We start from the raw sequence: 27,827 nt of genomic DNA on the forward strand, positions 1-27,827 counted from the left end.
TCCAATACTTTTCTGTGTCGTTTTCATTATGAGAGAGTATGTATCACACAACTTATCATCGTGTGCAATAAATTTGCTATATTGATTTAATGGATTTTGTGAACAGTGTATAATCATTAAAAAAAATTTTTGTGATCCTTATACTAGCTACCACACTTAAAACTATAGCAACCATGGTAATCCTACTACAACTGCATGTTTGCACATTTATGAACAACTCTTTGCTTTATATAGTGTCACGGTACTATGTTTACTAATATTAATATATTAATTGTCTCACTCTAGCTATATATGTCCAGCCAAGGTTGATGATATCACCTAAGAGTATCAGTGTAAATAAAAATCAGACAGCAAGCTTTGAATGCTACTTTATCTCATCTTCAAATGAATATTTTACAGTTATTCAATGGAAGAAAGATTCTTTATCTATTATGTATGCAAGGGATACTACTAAATACCGAAATTTTAGTGGGAATGGTCCTCATGAAAATGTGCTGTATTCAGTATTAGTTGTTTCACATGTTACCAGTGATGACTCAGGCAATTACAGTTGTTCTTGTTATTACAACACAACTATTTTAAACGTGTTTCATATTAACAAACCATTTGTATCATCAGAGGGATTTGCTGTGCTATCATTGAGAGGTATGCAATTATTAAAGTAGTCATTTGTACCATATGCTGATTGTTGCAGATGGCAATAAAAACAGTGTAGTAAAGGATTTTGTAGTTCCATCTGTATGTGGCTTTGTTGTAATTGTCATGTTAGTCCTCAATTTCCTAATAACACATAACTTTAAAAAGATAAAAAGTTGGGTTTTTAGGACACTCCAACGTTCCAAAAAGAATGAAACTGAAAGACTTACTCCTGAAGATGGTATGTACATATACTAAGCATTACATCTATAATGAGACTAATACTTGCAGGGAAACATACAGCTAATTATGGTGCTACATCAGGTAAGAAATGTTATTATTATCAACCACAATGCATTACTAATATTTAACTAACAGATGCACCAAGAGAAAGTTCTGGAAGTAATACAGTAACTGCTTCCACTGTCAATGATGCTACAAATGTTATCCCAGGTATATTTGTAATAACCATCATACAAACACTAGGCACTTGTACATTTAGTATTGTCAATGTGCATTATACAGTACGATAGTAACTGTATAGTAGGGACCACAAAGGAGTAGGCGTGGCCCATGGAATAATATCACCCAAAAAATGGCCTCAATTTTCCCTGATGACGAGGCAGTGTTGGTTAAGTAAAACTAAGCCCAAAAAACTTTCAGATCGATCCAAAACACTTTCAACAAGTTTCTACGGAATTTTAAAAATAATTTATTTAATGGAATTTTCTACTGACTGAGTAAGTAACTGACTGACTGATGCCTTCAGACAAGCATAACATGATAACGGCTAAAACTACAGGCTTGATTTTTTCACTGTTCGATGTCGCTTCGACCTGTCTGGTGGCTTTTGGCATACCGCAGTAAGTACAATGCATTCTTCATGGACTTACCAGTGTCCTCCTTTGTGTCCCATTCATCTTTGCTGACTGCGAAAAGTGTCGATTTGGTGGTAGCACATGATGGCTTCCCTTCGTAACGGAAATCGTCCGTATTTTTTGTAGTGGCTATTTTGATTGCAGAGGTGTTTTTCAAACAGTTCTTGATTTGTACTGCTGTGCAATGGGTTGAACATAGCAGACAATGAAGTGTAATCAGTGGATACTTCACTTTTCAGACATTAATTAATACTGGGGCACGTGGCACCATTTCTTTCGGTGTGCGTGGATTGCAGAGGTACTATTCTTGATCTGAAATGCTGTGTAATGGGTTGAACATAGCTGACAACGAAGCATAATGGATACTTCACTTTTCAGATGATAATTAATATAGCTGGGGTGTACGGTGCCATTCAGATGCAGTATGTGTGGGTTCACCAGTCATAATAATTATTTACAAAAACAGTTAACAAACAAGTACACAGAAAAATTTGGAATTTTCAACTAGAGTAGGGACCATAGCACATCAATAAAAAGTACTGAAACAAGTTTGAGTATAGTGCACGATATTAAATCACAGTAAAACAATAAGAAGTGTTATATCCCTACTGTGCTCAAGATACCATAATGGAAATGCATAGTAGGGATATAACACTTCTTATTGTTTTACTGTGATTTAATATCATGCACTACTCCAGCTTGTTTCAGTACTTTTTTTTGATGTGCTATGGTCCCTACTCTAGTTGAAAATTCCAAATTTTTCTGTGTACTTGTAAACTATTAAGATTGGCTGGATGAAAATGAAGTAAAACAGCCATGCCATTTTTCAGTGATTGATATAATTATGTATAATATAGTCAGGGTATACTTTCCCCTTGCAATTAATTCTATTTGTCTGTCACCTTTGATGTATAGTATATGTGGGTTTACTATGCTATCCCACTAGGAACCTGCAAGAAGGCTATACAGCCAGTACATTATGTTACAAGCATAAACAAATGAGTAGGCTTGAGCCATGGCCAATTATGCTTTGAATATACTATAGCCTATTATGATTTTGGTTACTGCCAAACCTATATTATGCTCCATATTATGCTGAAGAACTGATTGACTTACATATTATTAAAGTTTTTTCAATATTTCCTGACTGTTTTATTAGAGCAAAAGAATGCTCCATTAGACTAACTTAATCTTATTCCTGTAAAACAAATGAAAGGAGTAATTAGGAATATTAAAGTAGGATTAGAGATCAAAGAAAAAAGTAGTGAAACAAGGGAATAGCAAAAAGTAGTGAAACAAGGGAATAGCTAAAAAGTAGTGAAACAAGAGAGGTGGCCTATACCTACAGATATACTAGTGGACATTTAATCCCTCGTATTTCAGTCTAGCTATAACCATGACTGGATTAGTGATTTAATGTCCATTATAGTACATCTGCAGGTATAGGCAACCTTTCTCGTATCACTACTTTTTAGCTATTCCCTAGTTTCACAACATTTTTTTATTTTGTTCCCTAATCCAACTTTAAAATTCCTAAATTTTCCTTATACATTTTATATCCAGGCTGGTCAAACTTTTCCTTTAATACCACATCCAAGGGTTTGTAGTACCGCTGCCTATAGAATGGCTTGGGATCATCAAAATTCAGGCTGAGCAATTCCAGTCTCAGGTACTTTTCATTTCCTCGCATGGTAACACTGGTACTCCTACCTCCATATTGATGAGCCTTCTCAATTTTCTGCCAAAAAGATCAAAAGACTCATAATTTTCTCTGACTTTTTTCAGTGTAGCAACTGTCATAGATAGCTGCTAGTTTTTGATCAGCAGCTGCATGTTTTACTTAGGTTGTCACTGTGTTGAAGAAGTATATGGCGTAGTTGAATGCTCTGAAAGTTTTAAACTGAGTTCCAACACCAATGATATAAGCCTTTATTGAAGGATCTGAAGCTTGGTCTTTTGATTCTTCCCATAGTTTCTGTAGCACAGTGTTATTGTCAACAAGTGATTTAAAGGACACAGCCTTTACTATCCATCTTGTGGGACACAACACACAAAAGCCTGGGCTGTCTGGAACTAGCTCATTCTTTAGCTTTCAAAATGTTTTGATACTGCAATGATGATATCTAAGCAATCCTTCCTGAGTTTACATCCCTTGACAGTTTCTAAGTTCAGAGAGTGACCATACAGAGGGTATAAAACAGCTCTTGGGTCATCATTAAGTAGCTGCTTAACAACACCATTTCTTGGGCCTTTCATAGTTCTAGCCCCATCATAACATTGGCCTCTGCATTTACTTATAGGCAACACTAGCTGTTGTAGCACATCTTTTATAGTGGACACAATGGTATTGGATTCTGTGTTGTCAAGCTTGTAAAATTTAATCATTTCTTTATGAGCTTTTAGGTCAGAGTCCACCCACCTAATGAACTGCTCCCTGTTGGCTACATCAGTACACTCATCACAGTTGCTTCAACAAGGTTATATAGCAGCAATCTTTTGTAACAAAGTCAAAGCCATTGCCTTAAGTACTTTACCTTGAATATTGTGTGAAGTGTATTTATTAGTTTTCTTTGAAATCCAATCATCAGTGCTAGGATCATCCAGTCCACGTAATTTCAAAAGCTTGACAAAATTTGAGTTGACTTTATTAGTACCGTCACCCCTGAATGCAAGTCCTTGTCTAGCTAAAAAGACACATTTGATAAAATCTTTAACAAACACTGCTTGCTGTTTTTTTCTTTTCTCTTGAACATAGTTCGTGGATAATATTTCACCAACATACCCATATGTAGCTGATATATTGATGACCAGCTGCAATGCTGTCTTGTGAGTTACTGAGGATTGGTGCTCTTTACATGCAACTGTAGCGTCTTACCAGTCCTTGAATCCAGTAAACAAAAATGAAGAATCGCTTATACCCTTCTCCTCCCTTTAGATTTCATAACACTTATACAAATATGACTTCGTCACCTGAACAATAGTGCAACCATGGCCACGTTGAAAACCATTCTGTCCTGCAAGACCTCTGTACTACATTTGTCGATGATTAGTTGTAGCATTATACATTAATATTACGTAGTTGTAGTTTATGATCACGTTAATAGGCTAGGAATATGACATCAGTTTGTACTTTGAATTTGGTAGCACATGTAATCAACAGTAGTAACTGTGTTGTCTCATGTACGTATCTGTGACCATTGGAGTGACGATCATCACCTACGACGAGGAACCGGGCTATACTCATCACAGTTCCCAATATTTTTGGTGCTGTGACCAGTAGAAGAAGACAAAGCCAACCCTACTGAGCTAGTTGTGCTCACCTCTCCAGTCCAAATATTAACTAGTCACTAAAACATCTTTGCACCATGGCACCCCAAAAGACGAGCACCCCTATACTCAGTGAACTGTTGTTGTTCCTTCATTACAGGTTTTCCATTGGTTGGCATTAATTTGAAGACAAGTTCGTCACAGCATGGAGGCACTCAAGTGTCATCGCTTATCACATCACAGATATAGAAGCCACCTCAACAAGATAATTGCTGTTACTAAAGAACTCATTGACAAGGATCCTAGTGAACTCATGGAATCAGACATTACCTCTTTAGCGGACTGGCAGAAACTACTTGATCAAAAGAAGGAAATCTTCACTGATGTTGATGCTAAGACAACTGATCTTAGTAAAGAAGAAGGGGAACTGGAATCTGATATTCTTGAAACTGAAGAGATCCAAGAGGCAATCTTCCAACAGGCAGCTCAAGGTGATAGAGTTTTAAGACTATATTGCTACACTCATCCAGACCCCAGCACTGTTGTAACAGGACCGAAGGTCCCAACCCCTGGCATAAACACTGAAGATTCTACTACGTCATCTGAAACAGAAAGTATACCTGCCACAGATAACACTCTCAATACATCAGTGAACTCAGAGCTTCCAGTCACAGCCACATCCCCAGTAATCCGCACAACTCATGCTGTCACCTCAGCCATGTGGTCACATCCTCAGCAAGTCATGTATCCCTACTCTCAGCAAGCCACTTACCAAGTAGCAGTGGAGCTACTACTCATCTACCTAAGCTCAGTATACCAGTTTTCTCAGGTGATTCATTGCAATGGCAGTCTTTCTGGGACTGCTTTGAAGCAGCTGTACATAATAACACCTCTCTAACTGATGTTCAAAAACTGAATTATCTGCGTGCACAGCTACAACATGATGCTGCAAGAGTTGTGGTTGGTTTCCCACTAATAGGAGTCAATTATGAGCATTCTGTCACTTTACTGTGACAAAGTTATGGCCAACCACAAAAGCTAGTCAGCGCTCACATGAATGTCCTACTGGAGATGCACAATCCAACGAACTCATCATCAGCTCTACAACGCTTCTTTGATTCAGTTGAAAGTCACGCAAGAAGCCTCTCTTCACTTGGCAAATCCTGTGGAGACATATGGTTCACTGTTAGTTCCTATCATACTTAATATGTTTCCAGCAGATGTTAGAAGAAACTTGACAAGACAGCATGGTAGTGATGAGTGGACCATTGATGAGCTACAAGGTGCTTTACTTACAGAGATCAGAATTTTAGAAACGGGTTCTCACCACCTATTCAAAGCCCAGTCTAACTCATCTCAGTTTACAGCTCCATTTCATACAAACTCTGTTCGTAAACCTTCACATACTGCAAGTGATCTCCAAACTCAGAAGAAACCAACATGTGTGTACTACAAGGGACCTCACGCTAATGATACCTGTGAAGCCATCAAGGACCACCAGAAACGTTTGGACATAATTAAATGAGAGAAATTATGCTTCAATTGCTTGGGCCATGATAGAGTGTCTAGTTGCAACTCGAGTACTCCAGGTATCGGTGTCGTAAATGTGGCCGTAAGCACCACACAAGTATCTGTAGTGAAACAACTAGAAATGGAACTCAAGTACAGCCATCTTTTCAACCAGCAACCTCTGAAACACAGGCCACAGGGAACACTGAAAACCTGACAGTTTCACTTACCACCCTGACCCCTTCTTCATCACACAACATGCTTGTGAAAGACCTGTTGAAAACTACGGTAGCAACAATTACCTCCTCCTCACATGTAGAAACTAAGGCCAACATACTATTTGACAAAGGGTATCAACGTTCCTTCCTGACACAAGAATTGGCTAATTAATTTTTTTGTCAGTGAAGCCTTACAAGAAGGAAAATATTTCTCTTGCTGCATTTGGTGCAAGTCAATCACACCACAAGAGCATGGCAGTTGCAACTGTGTATGTCAAGACACAATCCAAGGAACACATACCTTTATCAGTCCTTATCGTCCCTACCATCGCTGTCCCACTGAAGATAAGTGCTACCTCCAGAGTCAGAGCACTACCATATCTGCATGGATTACAGTTAGCCCACCCTGTCAGCACAGATGGAGACTTCAATATCTCCTTCCTCATCAGGGCTGACCACTACTGCGACATAGTGGAAGACCACATCATTAGAGGGGACGGTTCAACTGCTACTAATTCCAAGATTGGCTACCTGCTTTCAGGACCAGTTTCACACACACACTCTCTCAATGTAGTAACAAGAGCCCTTCACACATCCACCCAGCACAATGAAAATCACAACATCCAGAAGTTTACGACCTTGAGACAACTGGAATAGCAGTAGAGAATAACTCAGACAAACAGTTTTTACAAGAGTACTTGCAGACATGTATCACTCGTCTACCTGATGGTTCATACTGCACCAGATTCCTGTGGAAAGAGAGCCATCCACTACTGCCAACTAACTCCAATGTAAGCAGGAAGAGAACCCATTCATTGGCTCACTGTCTTTCACAAACACCAGGTCTCCTTATCTGTGATCAACTTGACAGGGTTTTATTGAAAGAGTGTACACACATGAAATACCCATTTTATTCCTCACCACTGCGTCAAAAAGAACTAAATCACAACACTAATATGCATCATATACGATTGCAGCTGCAAGGACCATTCCTCCTTGAATGATTGTCTACTCACCGGTCCTCACTTTCTAAATGATCTATGCTCAATCATCCTTTGTTTTCATATGCACAACTATGCTATCTCTACTGATAATGAGAAAGCCTTTCTCCATATCCACCTTAATGAGAGTGATAGAGATTACACCCGCTTCTTTTGGCTCAGTGATGCTACAGATCCTAACAGTGAGCTCATCATGTACCGCTTCAAGACAGTACTCTTCGGAATTGTAAGTTCACCATTCATGTTGTATGCTGCACTGTACCATTGCTTACAACACTATAACACACCACTCTCACATGACATCCAAGCCAGTTTATATGTTGATAACATTGTGTCACGGTGTGAGACAGAATTGGCTGCAACCCAGTATTACAAACAGGCTAGAGTCATCATGTCAGAGGCCAACTTGAGATCATGGGTATCGAACGGTTCACAACTTAGTTTGATAATAAGTCAAGAAAACACTGATGACTCCACTGTACCTACTAATGTCCTCAGTGTCCACTGGCATACTGACACAGACAAACTATCACTCATACCCAAGACCACCACTTTGGCTACTGTAAACCTAATTACTAAGCATGAAGTCCTTCAAGATTCATCAAAGGTGTTTGACCCACTTAGACTAGCAGTTCCAGTTACCATCCGTGCCAAGCTTCTAATGCAAACCCTCTGGCAAAAACACCTGGAATGGGATGAACCACTTCAACCTGAGCTCTGTGAGCAATGGCAATCTATAATCACAAACATCAAGCAATTACCCCAGTTAAACATCTATAGATGCTACTTTACCATCACTTATGAGAAAAACAATGTACAACTTCATGTATTTGCTGATGCCAGCACTAAGGCCTAGCATTTCTCAAGGTACAACAGGAGTCTTTATTTACTATGGTGAAAACCTGTGTTGCTCCACTCAAGCATCCAACCTTACCTCGCTTGGAGCTCATGGCTGCATTGACAGCTACACATCAGGCCAAATTTATCATTGATTCCTTACAATTGCACAACACCTCTGTTTTTATATGGACTGACAGCTAAATTGTGCTATACCGGATCCATAGCAAGAAGACCCTTCCACAGTTTGTTTCTTCCTGAGTAAGTGAGATTCACAATGTACTGCCATCAGCTTCCTGGAATTTTTGCTAAACCAATGACAACCCAGCAGACCTTCTGACAAGTGGTATTACTTATGACCAGCTACAGTCTTCCTTGATGTGGTTTAAGGGCCCACATTGGTTACTGTCTGATAACCTTTGGCCAGAGTGGAAGCCTACAGAAGCTCTTCAGCTACACGTTTCACTAGTGGAAGCCAAAGAGACTGCCCAACCAGAGACACAAAGTACTACCTCTGTGGAAGACACTGGCCTTCACTATATTCTTGATGTTTCAGCATACCACAGCCTATCACAACTCCTCCAATGGTACTGCATATATTTTAAGATTTGTGAGAAACATAAGAAAGCCATCCATCAAGTACTCAGGTCCTATTTCCCTTGCAGAGCATACACAAGCTAACTTGAAATGGATCCAAACTGTACAACAGCAATCATTCTGTGCCAAAATCCAGAACATCAGTTCCCAGTCAAGTTGATTACCTTTAGTTCATCAACTCTGTTTATTCGTAGACAAAGGTGGACTCATTCGTTGTGGCGGGAGGATTCATAATGTCCCAGTCTCTAAGCTGGTGAAATTTCCTTACTTGCTACCTGCCAAACACCCATTCACCAGAATCATTGTCTATGCAGTCCATGAGAAACACCTACATGCTGGAGCAACCTCGACATTGACAGTCATCAGACAGAGCTACTGGATTCCTGGTACAAGACAGTTGATACAGAAACTCCTTAGATATTGTGTGATCTGCTGGAAGACTGAAGGAAAGTCATATCAAACACTGGACCCACCTCCCCTTGTCAAGTGTAGAGTTCAAGAGATGCAGCTCTTTGAAGTGACTGGTGTGGATTTCACTAGTGCCTTATATGTGAGAAACATAGGTAAAGAGAGTAAAGTGTATGCGTGCCTCTTTACTTGCTCAGTGACCAGAGCTGTGCATCTTGAGATAGTAACTGACCTCACTACTGAGAACTCCCTACAAGCCTTCAGGAGATTCAGCATTCGCAAGTCTCTGCCCAGGGTTATGTTATCAGACAATGTGTCCACTTACTTAGCAGCTGCCAATAAACTCAACAAGATGTCCGGTTGCAAGATCTTACTAGATGCTTCTAGTCGGAAGGAAATTGCATGGAAGTTCATCCCAAGTGTGCCCCCTGGTATGGGGGATTTTGGGAGTGGCTTATCAGATTAACCAAGGCTTCCTTTAAGAAAGTACTTGGAAGATTGTATGTGAGTCTACTTGATCTACAAACAATAATCGTAGAAATCAAAGCCATTCTTGATGACCGTCCTTTAACATATGTCTCCCCTGACCTTAAGGACCCAGAACCACTCACTCCATCACACTTGCTGTATGGTAGGAGGATTGTTTCTCTCCCACACCCAATAACCGAAGGAGATGAGATTAGTGACCCTGATTACGGCTCCGACTCTGAAGTGAAAGGGAGAGCAAGAACCATAACGGTGTTGTTGAACAACTTCTGGAGAAGATGGAGGACAGAGTACCTCACGTCCCTCAGGGAATTTCATCGTACAACAGGAAATAACTCCCAGACAGTCAAGAAGGGTGAAATTGTTTTAGTCCATGATGACGCACCCAGAGCCAGTTGGAAACTCGTAGTAATTGAGGATACCATTACTGGACATGATGGACTCATCAGAGCTGTTGACATTCCCACAGGCAGTGGAAAAACAAACAGACCTATAAGCAGAATTTACCCACTTGAGATAACAAGTAAGATCGATGCAGAACCTGTTAGCTCAGATGCTACCGACAGTCAGGACAAGTTAGATTCTGAGAGAAATCAGCGGAATACATCACAGCCACAGGACATCCGCCCCACAAGACAAGCGTCCGTGCAAGAGTAGCCAAATGGACCAGTGTCTTGTGTGGCCCCCCGGAGGATTTCGATGATTAGTTGTAGCATTATACATTAATATTACGTAGTTGTAGTTTATGTAATAGGCTAGGAATATGATGTCAGTTTGTACATTGAATTTGGTAGCACATGTAATCAATAGTAGTAACTGTGTTGTCTCGTGTATGTATCCGTGACCATCGGAGTGACGATCATCACCTACAATGAGGAACTGGGCTATACTCATCACAGTCCCCCGATAACGTTCTTCTTTCCAAACTCTTACTTGGGGAAGTTAAAGGTTGAAGGAAGATGCACTGGCACTACAGGAACATCAGGTAAAGGAAATTGACAAGGTAACATTGACAGCGCCATTGGAAACAAATGCCTTAATTATGCGAACAATTTTTTAAAAAGTTTAATCTCACCAAATTGGTCCAGCCAAAACCAGACAAGCCAGACCGCTTCTGCTGGTTCTGCTAAGATGACGTGAATTGGATGTACTGCAGTATGCCAAAGGCACCAGTCAGGCTGAAGTGATGTCTAACAGTGAAAAAAATCAGGCCCATAGCCTTGGTGGTTACTTGTCTGAAGGAATCAGACAGGCAGGCAGCTAGTTAGTTAATCAGTCAGTAGAAAATACTGTAAAGCAAAAACAATTAAATTCCATAGCAAATTATCAGAGAAGCATTTTTGGCCTGTCTGTAGACACTTTTGGGCTTGCTTATATGTTCCTCACCAATCATACCAAGATGCCATGAAGATATTGTGAGTTATATAGGGTTATTTAGGGTTATATTGTTGGTCAGAAATACCAAACCCTAATATACAGTACCATTGTACTGTATGGTACCAATACTGCAATATGAATAAATTATGCACAGTGTGTTCATTGGATTTTTGGCACACGTATTGCACATTTAATTCATTCTTTAACCAGGCATGCACCCACAGCCAGCCGAATTCCAGCTGCTGTACATATTCCTTTGCCCTCCCCACCACATCCACTATCCATATTGGGACCTGCCTGATGCATGGTAGAAATCTTAGCCATTACAGTGGATGTTCTGAAGGCAAGAATTTGGTGTAAAACATCTGAAATTCGGAACATATAATAGCCTCCACCACTGGTGAGCTCAACATACAGAATTCCGAAAATGGGTATTGTTCAATATGGTAAAAGACTGTTTTTCCTATAATTAAAGAATAAACACACTTAGAAGGCCAACCCCAGCATGACTTGATCTGTATTCTACAATATACCTTGCTCTTCTAAATACCATCTGAGTTTAGCATTTAGCATAATTATAAGTTTGTAGACCATATGCATTAATATTAATTTTGTGTGGCTGACTGTATCTCTCGAATGTGTATGTAGTAGAATCTTGTCTTGCACATGAAATATGATCATGCATTGAGTTATATCATTGTATCATATAGTGAAGATTGTTGAAGCAGATAATCCACCTGTTGATATGGGTATGAGTATCATAGAAAGTGATTCATTTGATGAAAGAGGAGGAGTATTTCATTCATACCAACATGGAGTAACTATTGTATTTCCAAAAGGTGCTATTTCAGAGGGGGTTATTGCAGAGTTAAGATTTGCAGCATCAATAGTAGCTCCAGTGAAATTTCCAAAAGGAAAAATTCCTGTTTCTGCTGTTTACTGGTTGTGCATGAGTGTACAGTTACAAAAACCAGTGAAGTTACAAGTTCCCCACATGGTGCATATTGAAACTGAGTCTCATGCAAAGAACCTGAACTTTGTTAAGTTTTGCCAAAATTTAACTATGAATACAATTGATGGTGGAAGATTTAATATCAATGGACCTTATGGGTATATTGAAATAGAGCACTTTTGCTATTACTGCATAATAGAAGATAAAGTCAAGTGTGCTGATATTTTTCCATACAATTATGAAGTTGCAGCTATGAAGCAAAAGCAGCCAAAGGATAATATCTGGCAAGCTGACATTTGTCTAGTGCCAAATATTGGAACTTGCAAACAGGTGTGTCAATAGCCTAATTAAACAATTAGCTATATACAATAAAAATACTGAGATCTTTGTCTAAAATGCAAATTTGTCCTTTAAAACTGATGTCCAGACCAAGTATTACCGTACACTTTAACTAAGCATACTCCTATGTACATGATCATAACACGGTTACACCCTCTTGCATGCACACAAAACACATGCACACACACAGAGTGGTGGATCCAAGGAGGAGGGATACAGGAAACACATGCCTCCCCTTCCCCCCAAAAAAAGCATACAAGATTGCAATACTTTGATAAAGCAAATACTCTAATAAAACAGTCACCACACAACACTATTGATCCCTCGTAGTTAAAAATTAGCATTATCCCATGCATGGACACACTTAGCCAAATGAAATGCACATTGTCTTGTGTATGCCATTCTTTAGGCTCGTACATATAACTAGCTGAACTACTCATGACTGTCACCAGGAGCTTTGACACTTATAAGCTCCTGCTGTCACTCATCCCTATGAACTCTTAATCAATGTAGTTCACTTAGAAAGCAGTATGATTTAGACATTTGTGTATAAACTACTCTGCATAAATTTTTCAGTCCTGAGACATAAAATAGCTTTAGCATTTGGGGCTGTGCCCCCCAGACCCCCTGCTCCATATACCTACTACCCCCTTTCCAAACCCTGAATTCACTCTTCACATGCACACGCACACACACACACACACACACACACACACACACACACACATACACTCATGCACGCGCGCACACACACATGTGCATGCATGTGCACACGTAATTATAGGAACCATCTGGCTGCTTAAGTATTTGACAAAAATCTCTGTGTAGCCATCAAAGTATGAATATCAGATTTGTATCTGGTTTACACCTATAATGTATCAGCATCAGATTCGTAAAAATTAAAGATGAATAGCACAACAAAATGAATGTAGAGGAACAGGTCAGATACAACTTTCATGGCCCATATATGGCCCAGAAATAATTCAGTGCTTTTTTTTGTTGTAAAATAATTTTTGTATCCAAAACTTGTACAAAAATTTCTTACATGAAAACTGATCAACCTACTCTAATAGAGCAGTCATTCATGTAAATCATACAAAAATACTTTTAAATGAAAATTTTTATCATGGAATTTTTTGCACAAAATAAAGTGAATTATGGTATAACCATTCACTTTATTGTGAAGTTGCAGTTGAACCAACACGAGTGACTAAACCAAGCTTCCATGTACATAACTGTATTGCGTGTTCTACTAAACTATCAATCAAAGAAACCTACAACAACATTATATCACATGCAATTACATTATATTGATAATGACTTTAAAAATTAGGCAGTTAAGGTTTTAACAATTCCCCGAATTAATCAGGACAATGAAATACAAGACCATAAAAGCAACCAGATATAAGAGGCAGAATGTAGAAACAAGTATAGTGTGGGGATGTAGCCAATGTGTTGATATGCTAGTTTGATTTGTGATGTAAAAATATTTAGTCTAGTTTATTTTATATACTCACAATACCATTTATGGATCAGATATGTACTACATTCAAAACAAAATTCTTTAAAATGTAGTGACTTGGAAGTTTGTTATTGCAGTGCTAAATAATGATCTTGTATAGGTGTACTATTCTGATGATCATATATATATGCATATATTTGTATTATTGTTATTATTATTATGCAGAAGCTAAAAGAACAATATAGTGATGAATGGGAACATAAATCAATTGTGCCATTCAAATTTCTACAAGGATATGAAGAGGTGGAAATTGAAATTACAGACTGTGATTGGATGGATACAGCTAGAGTTATTCAAACAAAGGTGTGCACTCATATCAAACAGTGTAGTGCTTGAAGCACATGCACCAATTCCTGTACCAAAGGAAACATATATATATATGTGTAGTATGTGTGCCATCAAAAACAGCTAATAGCTGTAAAAAAAATGGCATCCAAGTAAAGCAGAGTTAACTGCGACAAAAGGTAGTGATATACCATATGTGTGAGGTATGCAAGTTGTGAATATTAATCAGATAGTACAACTGGAGAAGTGGAGACATTGTTTTCATGGCAGTTATATCACAGACAGTCATACAATTCCTACATTATTATTGTGTACCTTAAATCTGTTGGGTATTCATGTGTCCTGTGTATGTTGTAACTACATGTGTATACATACATGCTTGTGCCCATATCATTTGTGTGGGGTTGCCTTTACAGTTCTAAATACTTGGTGTACGATGGCATAGTTTTTGCACACTTGTTTTATGGCTACATGCACTGATTAACCACACTTACTATTCACAGCGCATTTCAATAACCGGTGGCCACAGTTGTGCTCTGTGTCATTCTTTAAATTCTTTAAGCCACGTCTTTAGAGAGCAAATTACATGGAGGCGACTAAATTCAAATTTCAAACTAGCCATTCTTGAATAATGGCATAGTTTTTTGCACACTTCTTTTATGGCTACATGTACTGATTAACTACATTTATTATTCACAGCCCAGTTCAATAACCGGTGACTGCAGTTGTGCTCTGCATTATTCCTTAAATTCATAAGTGGGCAAATTATGTGGGAGTGACTAAATTCAAATGTCAAACTAGCCATTCTTGAAAACATATGTAACAATCTCAACAAAACTTTTAGAACAGTTCAAAGACACATTTCCCTACATGCCAAGTGAGTATTGCGGAAAACAACAATATGGCTTTTGTATTTGGCCTCTAGGTCGACTGAGCACGATTGAAACTTCGTGTGGTGCTGACATTGCAACTGTATGGTAATGATGTAAGACGAAATTGATGATGTGGATCTTGAGGCGATTAAGAGAATATGGAAAGTGATAGCAGGGCAATCAATGTTCGGAATGCACAAAGGCATACATCTGCAGTTGCATCTAACTGCATGCAATAAAAATAATAAATAAAACGAAACCTTCCCTTTGGTGTTGGAAATCTTGATCTCAAAACGTTCTATATAGATTTGCTTCACTGTTTGTGTAGTATTTACTAGTGACATGATAAGTTTAACTCTAGAGTTTCTGAGGTATAGCTTAAATGATGGCTGAGTTACAGGCAGGCCAAATTTGACAACGTTCATTCCTGTAGTGTAAAATCCTCACGTGTAGTGGTCACATCATTTATTGTTGTGGTGTGTGTTTCTGCTTTACTGGCTGCACAACTTACAATGAGTCTTGATGAACATGGATATCCAAAAGGTTGCTTTACCATTGTATATATGCAATTCAGTTTTAGTGTAATCACCATTTTTCATGCAGGAAACAATAAAACAAGAAGATGTTGATTTTCATCAGTGCTATGGTGATACCCATTTACTTAATGACCTTAAAGAGAAAATGAAGAGCAAGCTATACCCACCACGATTTGAAGTTATAATACAAGCAAAGGATCAACAGTTTTTTCAAACATCAAAGTTTATTAAAGTTAATTTAGTTTGTAACACTGAAAGAAAAACAAAAACGTTAAAGGTTCCAGGTGTTGGTAAGTATAATTTATTTATTTTTCTTATTGGTAAGTACATGCCCATTCCAATTAGACGAGTTTATCTTGAGCACCTCTATTGAATCTGTGAAATGTAGATCAGAGAGTAATGAAACAGGTAAGTCTACTTACAATAAAATGGATTGTTCACGTAATGATATATGATTGCTGGACTCAGGAGGAATGCTAACTCTTATCATGTGGCTTTGTATCCAACTTATTAGATAGTTTGCAAAATAATGCTCCATCATTACCAGCAGCACTTATTGCCTAATTGTTAGTGACAAGGGTACTGCTTTTACTTGCCCATTGTTATTTCCCTATAGCTAGTAGCTCGTCCATAATACTTGTGTGCTAAGTATGTACGTGCCTCTAAGATGTAATACTTGCTTAAGTAAGTTTTTGGTTTTATGTTTACTTTCAATCAGTTTCAACATGAAATGCTGATGAACATGTTTTGTAATTTTATAATTCACTGTTTATGCAGTACAAAGTAACTAACATATGTAAATTTTATGAATGATGCTATGCTATATAGTTTTGCTTTGTCTTATATATGTGCAATCTATGGCATTGGTGTTTCCCAATAGTACTGAACATATCAAAAATACTACATGCAACAATATATTGAATTAGTCACCTTTGTAACAATTGGCTTTGTCCCACTTGCAATTGAATTTGTCACTTTAGGCCATACCAAGAGTAGATAATGGAGAGGAGAGTGTCTAACTGCGCTATAGTCTAGTGAATATGAGCCCGTAAAGTGACTCGTATATTTCATGATATTTACGCTCACTAACCAAGTGTCGACGTTGCATTAATCAACGCCTGCAGAGAGTCTCAGAAACAGCCGCATGTTAGACTAAACTATTCGATTGTGGCAGTCAATCTTAGCGCAAGATGGCAACTCAGGAAACGCCTTCGAGAAACAGAAAGAGACGGAGGTTTTTATTTGATGATATTGAAAGCGACGTTCTTTCTGATGGCGATGATAACATTTTAACAGGAGTTCCCCAAGAAAAGTTGTTTTCTTTCGACATCGGGACTACAACCACTGAACCGGATGGACACAGAAGTGAGACTGAGATAGTGAATGCTACTGCCACAGACAGTAAGGTTCTTCGTGATGTTGCTGGCGAAGGAACCGATTTTTTCAGTGAGGATGAAGCACACACAAACCCTGTAGTGAGCTGTGAGGAACATTTCTGTTCGGTGAGTGGTGCTAGTGAAAGTAGTCCGGACCTAACATTCATTCAGCAAGAGAGCATCCTTCAGTCAATGGTCAATGATGTAGGGGATGCTTTTCCTGATTTGATTTTTGCAATGGCAACCGGAGGTGAGCAACCACTCCTACAAATAAGCCAGCGACAATTGCATAGTCATCCTCCATTTGGCATGATTTCTCGTGTGCAAGTGACTGTGCAGTACAACTTCTATGCTGCTTATGTCATGATGAGGAAGTGGGAGTCTGGCATTCTCGTCAGTAGTGAAGATTTAATCACTGTGCGTAAAATTTTCAGCCAAATCAGAGTTTAAATTCTGTCCAGGAATAAACCCTGAGCAGTATGAAACAGAATACTATGCAGCCATCCGGTTTCATATTAGAAGTGTCCGCAAGACGGAATTTCCTTTTGCCAGGGTTGACTCAGTGAACTGCTTGCTCTGGTTTAAATTGGCTCTCAATGCAAGAGCTAGTGAGAAGGACTCTGCAGAAGTCAGATGTAAATACTGCAAGCGCTTAGTGTTGGACTTGGAGTGTCAGAAAAGAAGGACAATCTCTGAAAGTCCCTCAAGAAAAGTGAAACGACAAAGTGTGTCATCTAAAGCTAGGCTATCTTACATGTCCCCAGCCAGCCAGTTGAAAAGGTGACAAAATGCTCAGTACACACGAAATTTATCTGCTCACAAATTGGCCAAGTATAAAGAAAGTGAGGTAACATTAAAAGAAGAACAGCACACAGAGATTTGTACTACTATTGTGAAAGCTGGAAATGATGATTTAGAGAAGTTAATTAAGGAAGGAAATGAGCATGGCGTTGGAGAGTTGATGAAGGAGATTTGGTTTCCAGACAAGAAACGTCAAACTCAACAGTTTGCTAACGATCAGGCTGCCAATGGTAAGGTCTGTTGATTCTTATTTAACATTTTCAATATTTTCTTGTAGCAACTGGTAGCAGAGGAAATCGATGGAGTTTAGTCACAATTCGAATCACAAACTAATGTTTAGGTGTCATGTGATCTTTTTTTTCAAAATTTTTCTTAATTAAAAAATCCATGCAAAATTGGGTCAGTTGGGTCTGAGCAACAACTTTTCAAATAGGTATGGCCTTATCGTGCTCAAATTCATTACTTTTGCAATTGAATTCATTGCTTTGGCAATTGAATTTGATATGCCTGCAGTGGAATTAGGCGCTGTTGCATTAGAAGTAGTCATGTTTGCAGGAAATTTATCATGACTGATTTTTTGTTCTACGAGCCAAAATAGAAGTGTAATTATTTCAATAAGTTATTATTGGGCTGAAGTTGTTTCTTAAGGAAGTACTAGCATTTTCAGAGGTGTAAAATTCATATATGCATCTGATGGCAAACTGTCCATCAATGGTGAACTACAGTGGTTAACAAGCATGCTGTAAACAAATTAAGTACTTAATACCACCAATAACTACAAGTTCTTGTTAGTCAACAATTAATGCAAACTGCAAATGCGATGAATTCTAAAGCAGTAGCACCTAATTCTACTGTAACATGTCAAACTCAATCGCCAAAGTGACATTTTCAATTGCAAAAGCAACAAATTCTACTGTGAAAGTGACAAATTCAATTGCAAAGGTTGCAAATTCAATAGCAAAAAACTTGTAATAAAGTACCTATCTTAGTAGGGATCCCCAAAAATGATGTGCGCCACCTAAAATTCCGCCTTCGAAATCATCCTAGAGACATCTTACACCATGAAAATCACCTTTACAGATAATATTAGTCATCTAACATGCAATACAGCATTAAAAGCACTTACCAGTGACTAGACATAGAATTTTTTTACACAGTGGCTATTTGTCCGACAGCAGGACCGTGGCACCACTTTTTTGCGCTATTCATCTGGCAGTATCACTCATAACTCAAATGTCAAACACACTAGTTGTGTGAAGGTAAGTTTTTGGGTGAGTTCGAGATGAGCTAGGGTTGGAGCGAGCGAAGCAAGCATCCCAGCAAAGCTGGGCCAATCCTAGCTCGCCTCGAACTCACCCAAAAACTTACCTTCATGCAGACAGTGAAAGTCATCATTGTGCGTAACAGGCTAACATAATGTTAGGTTAGGGTTAGGGTCGAGTTCAGCTTTGGTTTCTTCTTCACTGGGTATTCTTCTTATATAGGTTTCTTCTTGAATGACATATATAAGGTAGAAACTAAAGGAGGTGAGTAGCTGGGAGCCACGGTACAGTGGTTAGGATGCCTGCTTATGAAGCTCAAGGTATCAGGTTTGAATCCTGGTCAAGGCTTTTTTTGTTGCTTCAGGACCCATTTTCCCATGGTTAGGCTTTTTTTGTTGTTTCAGGACCCATTTTTCCATTTTCATATGCCCATGGTTAGGTTGTCATAGGATGTGTTGCTTAGATTTAGGATCGTATTTTTGTGCACAGACTGTTGTTTTTTTGTGTGTGATACTTTTTTCTTCACCCCCTCACAAAGAAAAATGGTGGTCTGGGCATGAAACCATTGTAACTGTGGTCAGGCAGGCAGGTAGACTAAAATTTGGACAGTTTTTAAAATTCTTCTGTAAGGGTTCTATTGTTTTTAACACATTAATACTTTTCTGTAAAGGTGCCTTTTGCTGTTTAAGATGCTTCTATGATGGTTTTTATTGGCAGCATTTTGGTTGATGTGTGTCATTTTGGGGGAGATCAGTTCCTATTATACAGTACTACTGTACTGTATGATATTAACATTCATTTATAATATCTCCAAGGCTGTAGTGCATGACTAAGTACATTTGTGGCTATTGTAAACACACATAATATGATAGATAACTTTATAAAGTTATATGATCACAAATCTATGATTAAATTAATTACAATTAATTCACTAGTAAAACATTTCAGGGTCGTAGGAAGATATTTAACTTATGGGTGCCCAATAGTAAAGCTGAAGACCAAAAAAAGGTCTCAAGCTGATAGCAATGGCTGCATATTCTATTGCTGATAATCAAAATCAATATTTATAACTACCTAGTTGACTACACTACTTCTCTGAATGAATATTGTGACTGCTTTATTAGAGTCATTGACTGCTCTATTAGAATATCTCAATCATTTCAGTAATATATAGTACAGTGTGCTGACACCTGTTAGTTACACCACTGGAAATATTTATGGGTGCCCAAGCACCCATGGCACCCATGCTTCCTACGCCCCTGCATTTATTGAATAGTGTATTCCAAATTCCATTATACCATTTAGAAGCTCTTCAACTGTATAGCAAATTAATAATGACTATCATATTATTCAGTTTTTTGTGTTTTAGAATCAAAGTTTTTAGTTGAAATGTGTGCAGTGTTAAAATACCCTCAATATTGTTAACAAGTATATTTTATATAATAGGGCATAGTGATGACAGCATAGAGAAACCTCTACCAAATGAAGATAAAATGGCACCAGGTAAAAATAATTATTTATTTAACTAAATAAGTATGAGAAATGCAAGACTGGAGGAGCTGTTCCAGTTGGTCAGGCTTAAGCCAAACAAATAATCTGGAACTGGACAAACTAGTTGACCTGCTCGAATATTCCAAAGCAAGTAGTCTCCATACTAACTGTAGACAATCATACATGTACATTTTACTCTAGGCCTGAACTGATCATAATTAGAGGCATAATAGGTAAGCAAAAGTATTGAGCATAATGCCAGCATAATAGGTACAATATTTGTGCATTGGGTATCAGAGAAGCTAAAACTGCATATTTTGCATGATGCAGATAAGGATAGCAAACACTGTAAACAAATACTATGTACTTGTAAAGGGAACTGTGACTAAAGATTGACATACTCTATTAGAACCATCACCACATGTTGAAATATTGTAATAAAATGTTCTTATATGTATTGGATACTCAAAATAGAGCAGTCATGATATTTTCAAAAAGCATATTCAGGGCATAATGGGGCACAGGTAAGCATATGATTATTTTCTAGTATTATGTAATGATCTGTTCACTTCATCACGAATATGGTCTAATGCGTTCAAATAGTTCTTGTAATACTATAACTACACAATTAGCTATACTTTGTAGCTACGAGGCTTACAGTGTAGCTATAGTATAAAAGAACATCAAGGTATAGTAGCTAGATGATTTAGCACTGAAATATCAACACATCTACAATTTTTCCTGGGGGAGGCTGCCCTTGTACCCCTCTAGGATGCTTGTGCTTTGCAGAGTGTGCTTTGCGCACTGTGTAATAACTCCTCTCTCAGGGAACACTGTACCATATCATATCTATAATTTTCTAACAAAGTAAGTAGTTACAATGGCCTAACCAAGTCAATTTTTAATTCCCCTAGCCTAGCAATAAAATTCAGTGCATCAACTGTGTACACGTACATGTGTCACAAACGTTATATGTTCAAGTATCAGGCTCCATTCATTGTTTGTTGTTGTTGTTGTTGTTTTTTTTCTATTTTTTTTGCTCTGTGTGTCTTAACATTGTCATTCTGTTGTTGGCGACTAGTAATTATAATAATTATAGTTACTGTTTATTACTAGGAGAGCTGAACTTTCGAAATCTGATGGTGCACACAGAAGAAGTACTGAAGAACAAATGGACTGCCCTTGGATATGCACTTGGTGTTCCTTCACCAAAGATAGAGAAAATCAATGATAAATATCACGACAAACCACTATCAGCACTTGTGAGGGTTTATAGGTACTGGTTAGCTGAGGAAAATGGGTTTATACCAACATGGAAGAAACTAATTGATGCCTTGAGACTAATGAAAGAGATCAACTTATGTGTACAGATTACTAAAACACTGGAGGTAAGCATTAATAGGTGTAATTCCCTACTTATGAGTTACCCGTTGCTATGGAGCTACATGTATTTCATTGGTCCTTATTATAACCCTGAAATTTAAAAAGCATATGGTTCTTCTAAACGTTTTGATAGGGAAATGTTCAAGGGCAAAGCAAGGACAGTCTATAACACATTTCTACAATGATAATTAACAGCTTCTTTTACACCTGTGCCAATTGTGCTGGCATAAGTTTGAGCATAATAGATGCATGAAGCATTAAGCATATGGAATATTAAATAGACCATACTTTAATCTTTGCTTGTGAAATTTCATGACACAGAAAAAGATCGATATACTCTTTTATAGAGCATACTAATTCAATACTTCACAAAGCAGCCAAGTTCTTAAAAGTACTATTTATTAAATCATTTAGAAATTGATATTTATCCACAAATCTGGGAACTGAGGCATCATAATCATTAGTATGTAACATGCAAATTTTAGCACTGCAGAGTAGTAACAATTAACAGCATAATAGGCTAGTGTCTATTTATACACTCTGTAACACTTATTACCCTCACTGATATTAGATTGGCATAATTCATTGCATTTACTGACGTTTATGTACATCATTTTATATCACTTTCTACTTCAGTATGTATATGCATGTTGTTTTGTTATAGTCAGATGATCAATTCCCTCTTTCAGTTGGTAAGTCTCCATGCATTCGCTGTAAAAAAAGGCCACATCCATGAAAATTAAAGTGACTGAGCTGATATCTGGAATGGCCAAGAATAAAATTAATGTGACCGGACCTGCAAAAATAGGGCATGTGGGAACATAAAATTTGACTACTTTTTCAAACTTTTATTGCCCATAACCTTTTGTGCCATCAAGCTGAGGCTTTGAAATTTTCCACAGGTATTAAGCAATTAATGGACTTTTACAATACAAGTTTCAGAATGCAAATATTTTATTCTCATACTGAGATATGTCCTGCAGGGTGTATAGTTTGTGCCCACACGCCCTATTATTGCAGGCCTGGTACAAATGTTAATACAGCTAACAAACTTTTAGTTATCATTGACTCATGTTCTACATTCAGCAACTTTATGCAATTCTGCACATTTTTCTCTATACATTGACTATTGAAAAAGGCAGCCTAATTAATTGTTAAAAACAAATTAATTACAATGCATCAAGACTGAAAGTAGAAAATGAGTCAAAGATAAAAGTCTAATGTTAAAACTTTGTCTATTATACATGTCATGCTTGGGCACTCCAGATATTAGCTCTTTTAGTTGTGAGTCCTTTTTACATGGATGTGTCAGCCAAACTGTTTTTTGCATGGAAGATTTTAAATCAAATACATTGATATAATTATAGTAGTATGATGCATGGGTGGATCAAAGCTGCCACACCATACAGTATTACAACTATTACTTGTGTCATGAGTGTGTGATCCAGAATGTACCGTTAATGTGTTATTACAAGATACTACAGCTTGTGTGCCATGGTGACAGACAAATAACCAGCTGACTAGCAAGCATTTCACAGTTGTAATAATCAAATTAAATGCACCAGCAGCATTTCAAGATGATTCAGTCTAGAACATGCAGATAGTAATCATAATAAATCACAAGTGTAATTTCCTTGCACACAGAACTTGCAATGTATACATTTAGTGCTAAGTATCTAGATCAGTGCTAGTGATGTAGCTGTACATGGAAACAATTTCAATATGTGATTATATAGTACAAGGATATCATTATGAATATAATGCCAAGAAGAGCTAATGCGTATAATTTTTTATGCAGCTGAAATGCTCATCTCCATCATCACCATCAATATAGGCACTTTTTCAAGGTGGTAAAAACCACCAAAGTTGTAGCCTCTCTGAAAGGGAGAAAAGTGGGTGGGACGATTTGGCGACAAAGGTACACAGTAGAGCAGACATAGATCATTCTTGGAAGTCCAGTGGAAATTTTATATGTTCTGGAAAACTTTTGTAGATTAAAATGTATTTTCATCGTGTAACCATCTTTGCAGAGACATTAAGTAGTAACTTACAAAAGCATTTAAACATTCTTTAGAGCAGTTGACTGCTCTATTAGAGTATTTGATCCACTGTGCAAGCATTGACCCCTTCTTGTCTGAAAAACTTCACAGTTGAAATACTATCCTGGTATTTCTTCCACACCAGCCATTTGACAACATCTAGTATCCAAATAAACTTTGTTCATTTTGGGAAGAATTATTCACACATACCATTTGCGCCAATTATGCTGGCATAATTTTGAGCATAATAGGCCAGCAATAGCATCAAGCATTATGCCAGCATAATAGGACAATTTTCAAGAATTTTAATTAAAATGTGCAATGCACACGCCAAAAATACTGCACAACATGAACACACCACATTATTACTGCATTTCATATCAATAACCTTGCAGTGTTATTATTTTGACTATTTCTTGACACACTTTATGGAAATAAGATCAAGATACTCTAATAGAGCAGTCACTTACTCTAGTACAGCAGTAAGGAAATGCAGATATACTCTAATAAAACAGTCAGCTCTTGAGCATAATCTTGATTTTGAGAGCATAATTTTGAGCATAATAGGCTGAATTTTTTAGCACTGCTCAAAAGTATAATAGGAAATTTTCAAAGCATAATTGGCTCAAGCCTATATCATCGTCATAATATTTTCTTGAAACTTTAACTTTTGCATTTCATTCATATAATGTCAGTTGTGTCCAGATATTTTCACATTCAAAGTTAGTGTTTGTGGAAGGATTTCAAATCGTCAATCTTATGGAAAATCTGCCTGTTGGGTACCACCTATGCTAGAGTATTTTCCAATGTAAATATATAAGACAATAATTATCATAGTAAATATGTTGATAGCAACAAGAGGGAGCGAGAAATAGGGAGCATATTAGCACAATTATATGGCTTCACAATCCAGATTCAGGGATGAAGAAAATGGTATCTAACCAGCTGGGCATGTGTGACAAAAGAGAATCGCCTTATTTCCTAGGTACTGATTTGCCTCATATTAGGTGAATAATTTAGTATGAAAACAAGTATTGTTTGTGTGTGATATCAAGATGAAAGCTTGTCATACATCTGTGAACTGAATTGTTGAAAATGAAACATCATGTGAATTACAGTGAGGGTTATGAAATTGTCACTACATGTAAATAACTCACAGTGTATTGGCTTGTGCTAATTTATTTGAGGTATATGTGCTTTCTATTTTCTTGGCTGTACGACTCACTACTGTGAATCTTGATCTAAAATATTCTGTGCATAATACATGAAATTATGAATTGCTCCAAGGTAGTTAAAAGATACATGATTTGTCATAACACAACTAAAAGCCAATAGAATAAATTACCAATATTTTGAATAATGAACAATAGGCTACTTATGCAAATCACTATGAGAAATTTAACCTTATAATCTCTTCATTTTGAAGGTGATTCTAGTGAACCAGAAAAGGATCTAGTAATGCAGCATATTAAGATCGACCTTCTAGACCTGACCTACCTGATACCACTCCTCAACAAATACCAACTACTGACTAGAGATGATAACTATGAATTACTGAATACTGCTAATTCTCCAGAACAAAGAGCTAACTTATTGCTTTATCTAATACTACCTAGTAAGGGACCAAATGCTTACAAACTATTCATCAAATGCTTGAAGGAAGAAAAAGAAAGTAGAGGACACCGAGAGTTGGCAAGGATGCTAACTGGTTCTCTTATATAATTTTATATGTTTGTGTGTGATAGCTGTAGAGTGAATAGTATGTACAATTTTACAATACAACGTACATAGCTACAAATTCTACATTTACAGTAACTAATTACAGTAGAACTGTGCATAGCTATCACTTCAAAGGTTTAATTTTCATTTTCTAATAAAGTACCAAATTGAGGTAAACATATTTTGCTGCCACATAATTATATTTGCTAAAGGAAATTTTGTGGCAATACCGTTGAGTTATGGCACATAGTGCTTGGTGCCATAGTATAACAGAGGACTGAAAAAGCTGTACACAAATACCATCACCCTGTGGAACTGATTTAGGCAAGGTTTACAAACAACCCTAATAAGTTGGTTTGTCATACAATTGAACTGATGAAATAGTAACATGTCAGTTACAACTGTGTATGTACAAGATATACAGGCAAGGACTCTCAAGGAGATTGCAACAGTCATGTACAACACCAGCTACGCTTCCAGTTACCAGCAATCAGCTACAGTAGCTAACTATAGTGAAGTACCATCACAACCTTCGCCAATCCAGTTTTTATTACTTGCCATGATTACTGACCCTGTCTACCCACAACTGTCTATTTGTGTCAGCTATATATGAAAATATAATAAAAAATTAAGTTATATAAAAATATTATGTTTGTTGTCCATGGTTTATATTTCATAAAATTATTAAATAATGTCTCTACTTTAATCATTATTATATAATGATATGGTAAATAAATGACAACTATCTTCTGTATGTGTACCAGCTGTTGTACTGTCACACATTAAAAGGTTACACAGAGAATGTGCATGGTCTGATAAGTGCTGCATGTTCAATGTGTTCATTATTTGATAAATAATGCAACGGAGTAATGCATTCATGCTGTACTGAATATAGTGTTGTGCCATGCAGTGACACACACGCACACTTACACACACATAAGGAAAGTATATGTAAAATGTAGAGCTAAGAGAATTGTTCAGAATTCTTTAGACTTAGTAACTATAAATCTTGCTTATGCATTTTAATTGAAGCATCATATTATGTAATTGTTAGATCTTACACACTACACTACACTCAGTAGTGGATGAAGAGAGAACAAAGGTATAGCTATATACACGTGACCACGTGCACAGAAAAATAAATTATTAAGATCTGGATATCTGGATATGTAATTTAGCTGTCAAAATAAACCACTCTATATAATACAGCCATGTGAATTCATATTAGAATACTTCCTTTCAAACAGGCCACAAACACTGACACTCATATCTTATGGCCACTCATTGCCAGAATTAACATTAAGGGGGAATACATATTGAAATAATTTGTATCATTTATGGAATCATAAATTTAGAAACCATCAAATGTTTAAAGTCTATCAGCTGCCACATCTGCAACTCGCTGTAAAATATCCTGGCTATGCCTTAGCACACACACATTCGTTCTGTTTCTTACTTTCTCTCTCTCTCTCTCTCAAACACACTTCACTTTCTCTCTCTCTATTTCTCTCTCTCTATTTCTCTCTCTCACACATGCACACACACACACACAAAGCAAAGTCTCCAGCAGCCATGCGAAACATAGCTATTGCCACCCAGTGAACCAGCACTGGGATGCCTGTGCACCACTCAGGCACTTGAGTCTTGTGCAGGCAAATCCTCCTGGGGTAGAGCTAGTAACCCGCAGGAGGAATGTCCAGGTCTCATGGAGAGGGGTCGCAGAACCTAAAGTTCCACAATACCTCAACACCACTAAGTGAAACAAGGACAGTTGGGAATCTACTTCCCCAGTTTACACCAGGTACACATTGATGTTACAGCTGGGTGGGCTGTTTCCCCTATTGACACCAGCCCACCAGGTCCCCACTGGGTGGACTGGAGCAATGTGAGTAAAGTTTCTTACTCAAGGAAACAACAACAACAACACCAAATTGGCTCAATTGGGAATTGAACCTGGGACCTTTCGACTACCAGGCCGATGCCCTAACCACTTGGCTATGCTGCCTCACACACACATGCACGCTCGCTCACACACC

The 27,827-nt window shown here is 37.6% G+C and overlaps 1 protein-coding gene across 1 annotated transcript in view; it reads left to right on the plus strand.

The window, feature by feature from the left end:
- The window catches only part of LOC136268751 (uncharacterized), a 29,191-nt gene extending 3,350 nt beyond the window's left edge, over positions 1–25,841 (plus strand). The window contains exons 2-13 of the mRNA XM_066064215.1: positions 286–645; positions 695–877; positions 928–960; positions 1,015–1,089; positions 11,925–12,496; positions 14,193–14,330; positions 15,788–16,010; positions 16,066–16,128; positions 20,606–20,662; positions 21,767–22,038; positions 22,698–22,725; positions 25,499–25,841. Coding sequence (XP_065920287.1) covers positions 286–645; positions 695–877; positions 928–960; positions 1,015–1,089; positions 11,925–12,496; positions 14,193–14,330; positions 15,788–16,010; positions 16,066–16,128; positions 20,606–20,662; positions 21,767–22,038; positions 22,698–22,725; positions 25,499–25,794 — 2,300 coding nt within the window. The 3' untranslated portion in view covers positions 25,795–25,841. The remainder of the gene's footprint in view (positions 1–285; positions 646–694; positions 878–927; positions 961–1,014; positions 1,090–11,924; positions 12,497–14,192; positions 14,331–15,787; positions 16,011–16,065; positions 16,129–20,605; positions 20,663–21,766; positions 22,039–22,697; positions 22,726–25,498) is intronic.
- Positions 25,842–27,827: the final 1,986 nt, after the last annotated feature.

This window comes from Dysidea avara, chromosome 10 (genome assembly GCF_963678975.1).
Source record: "Dysidea avara chromosome 10, odDysAvar1.4, whole genome shotgun sequence".
NCBI lineage: Eukaryota > Metazoa > Porifera > Demospongiae > Dictyoceratida > Dysideidae > Dysidea > Dysidea avara.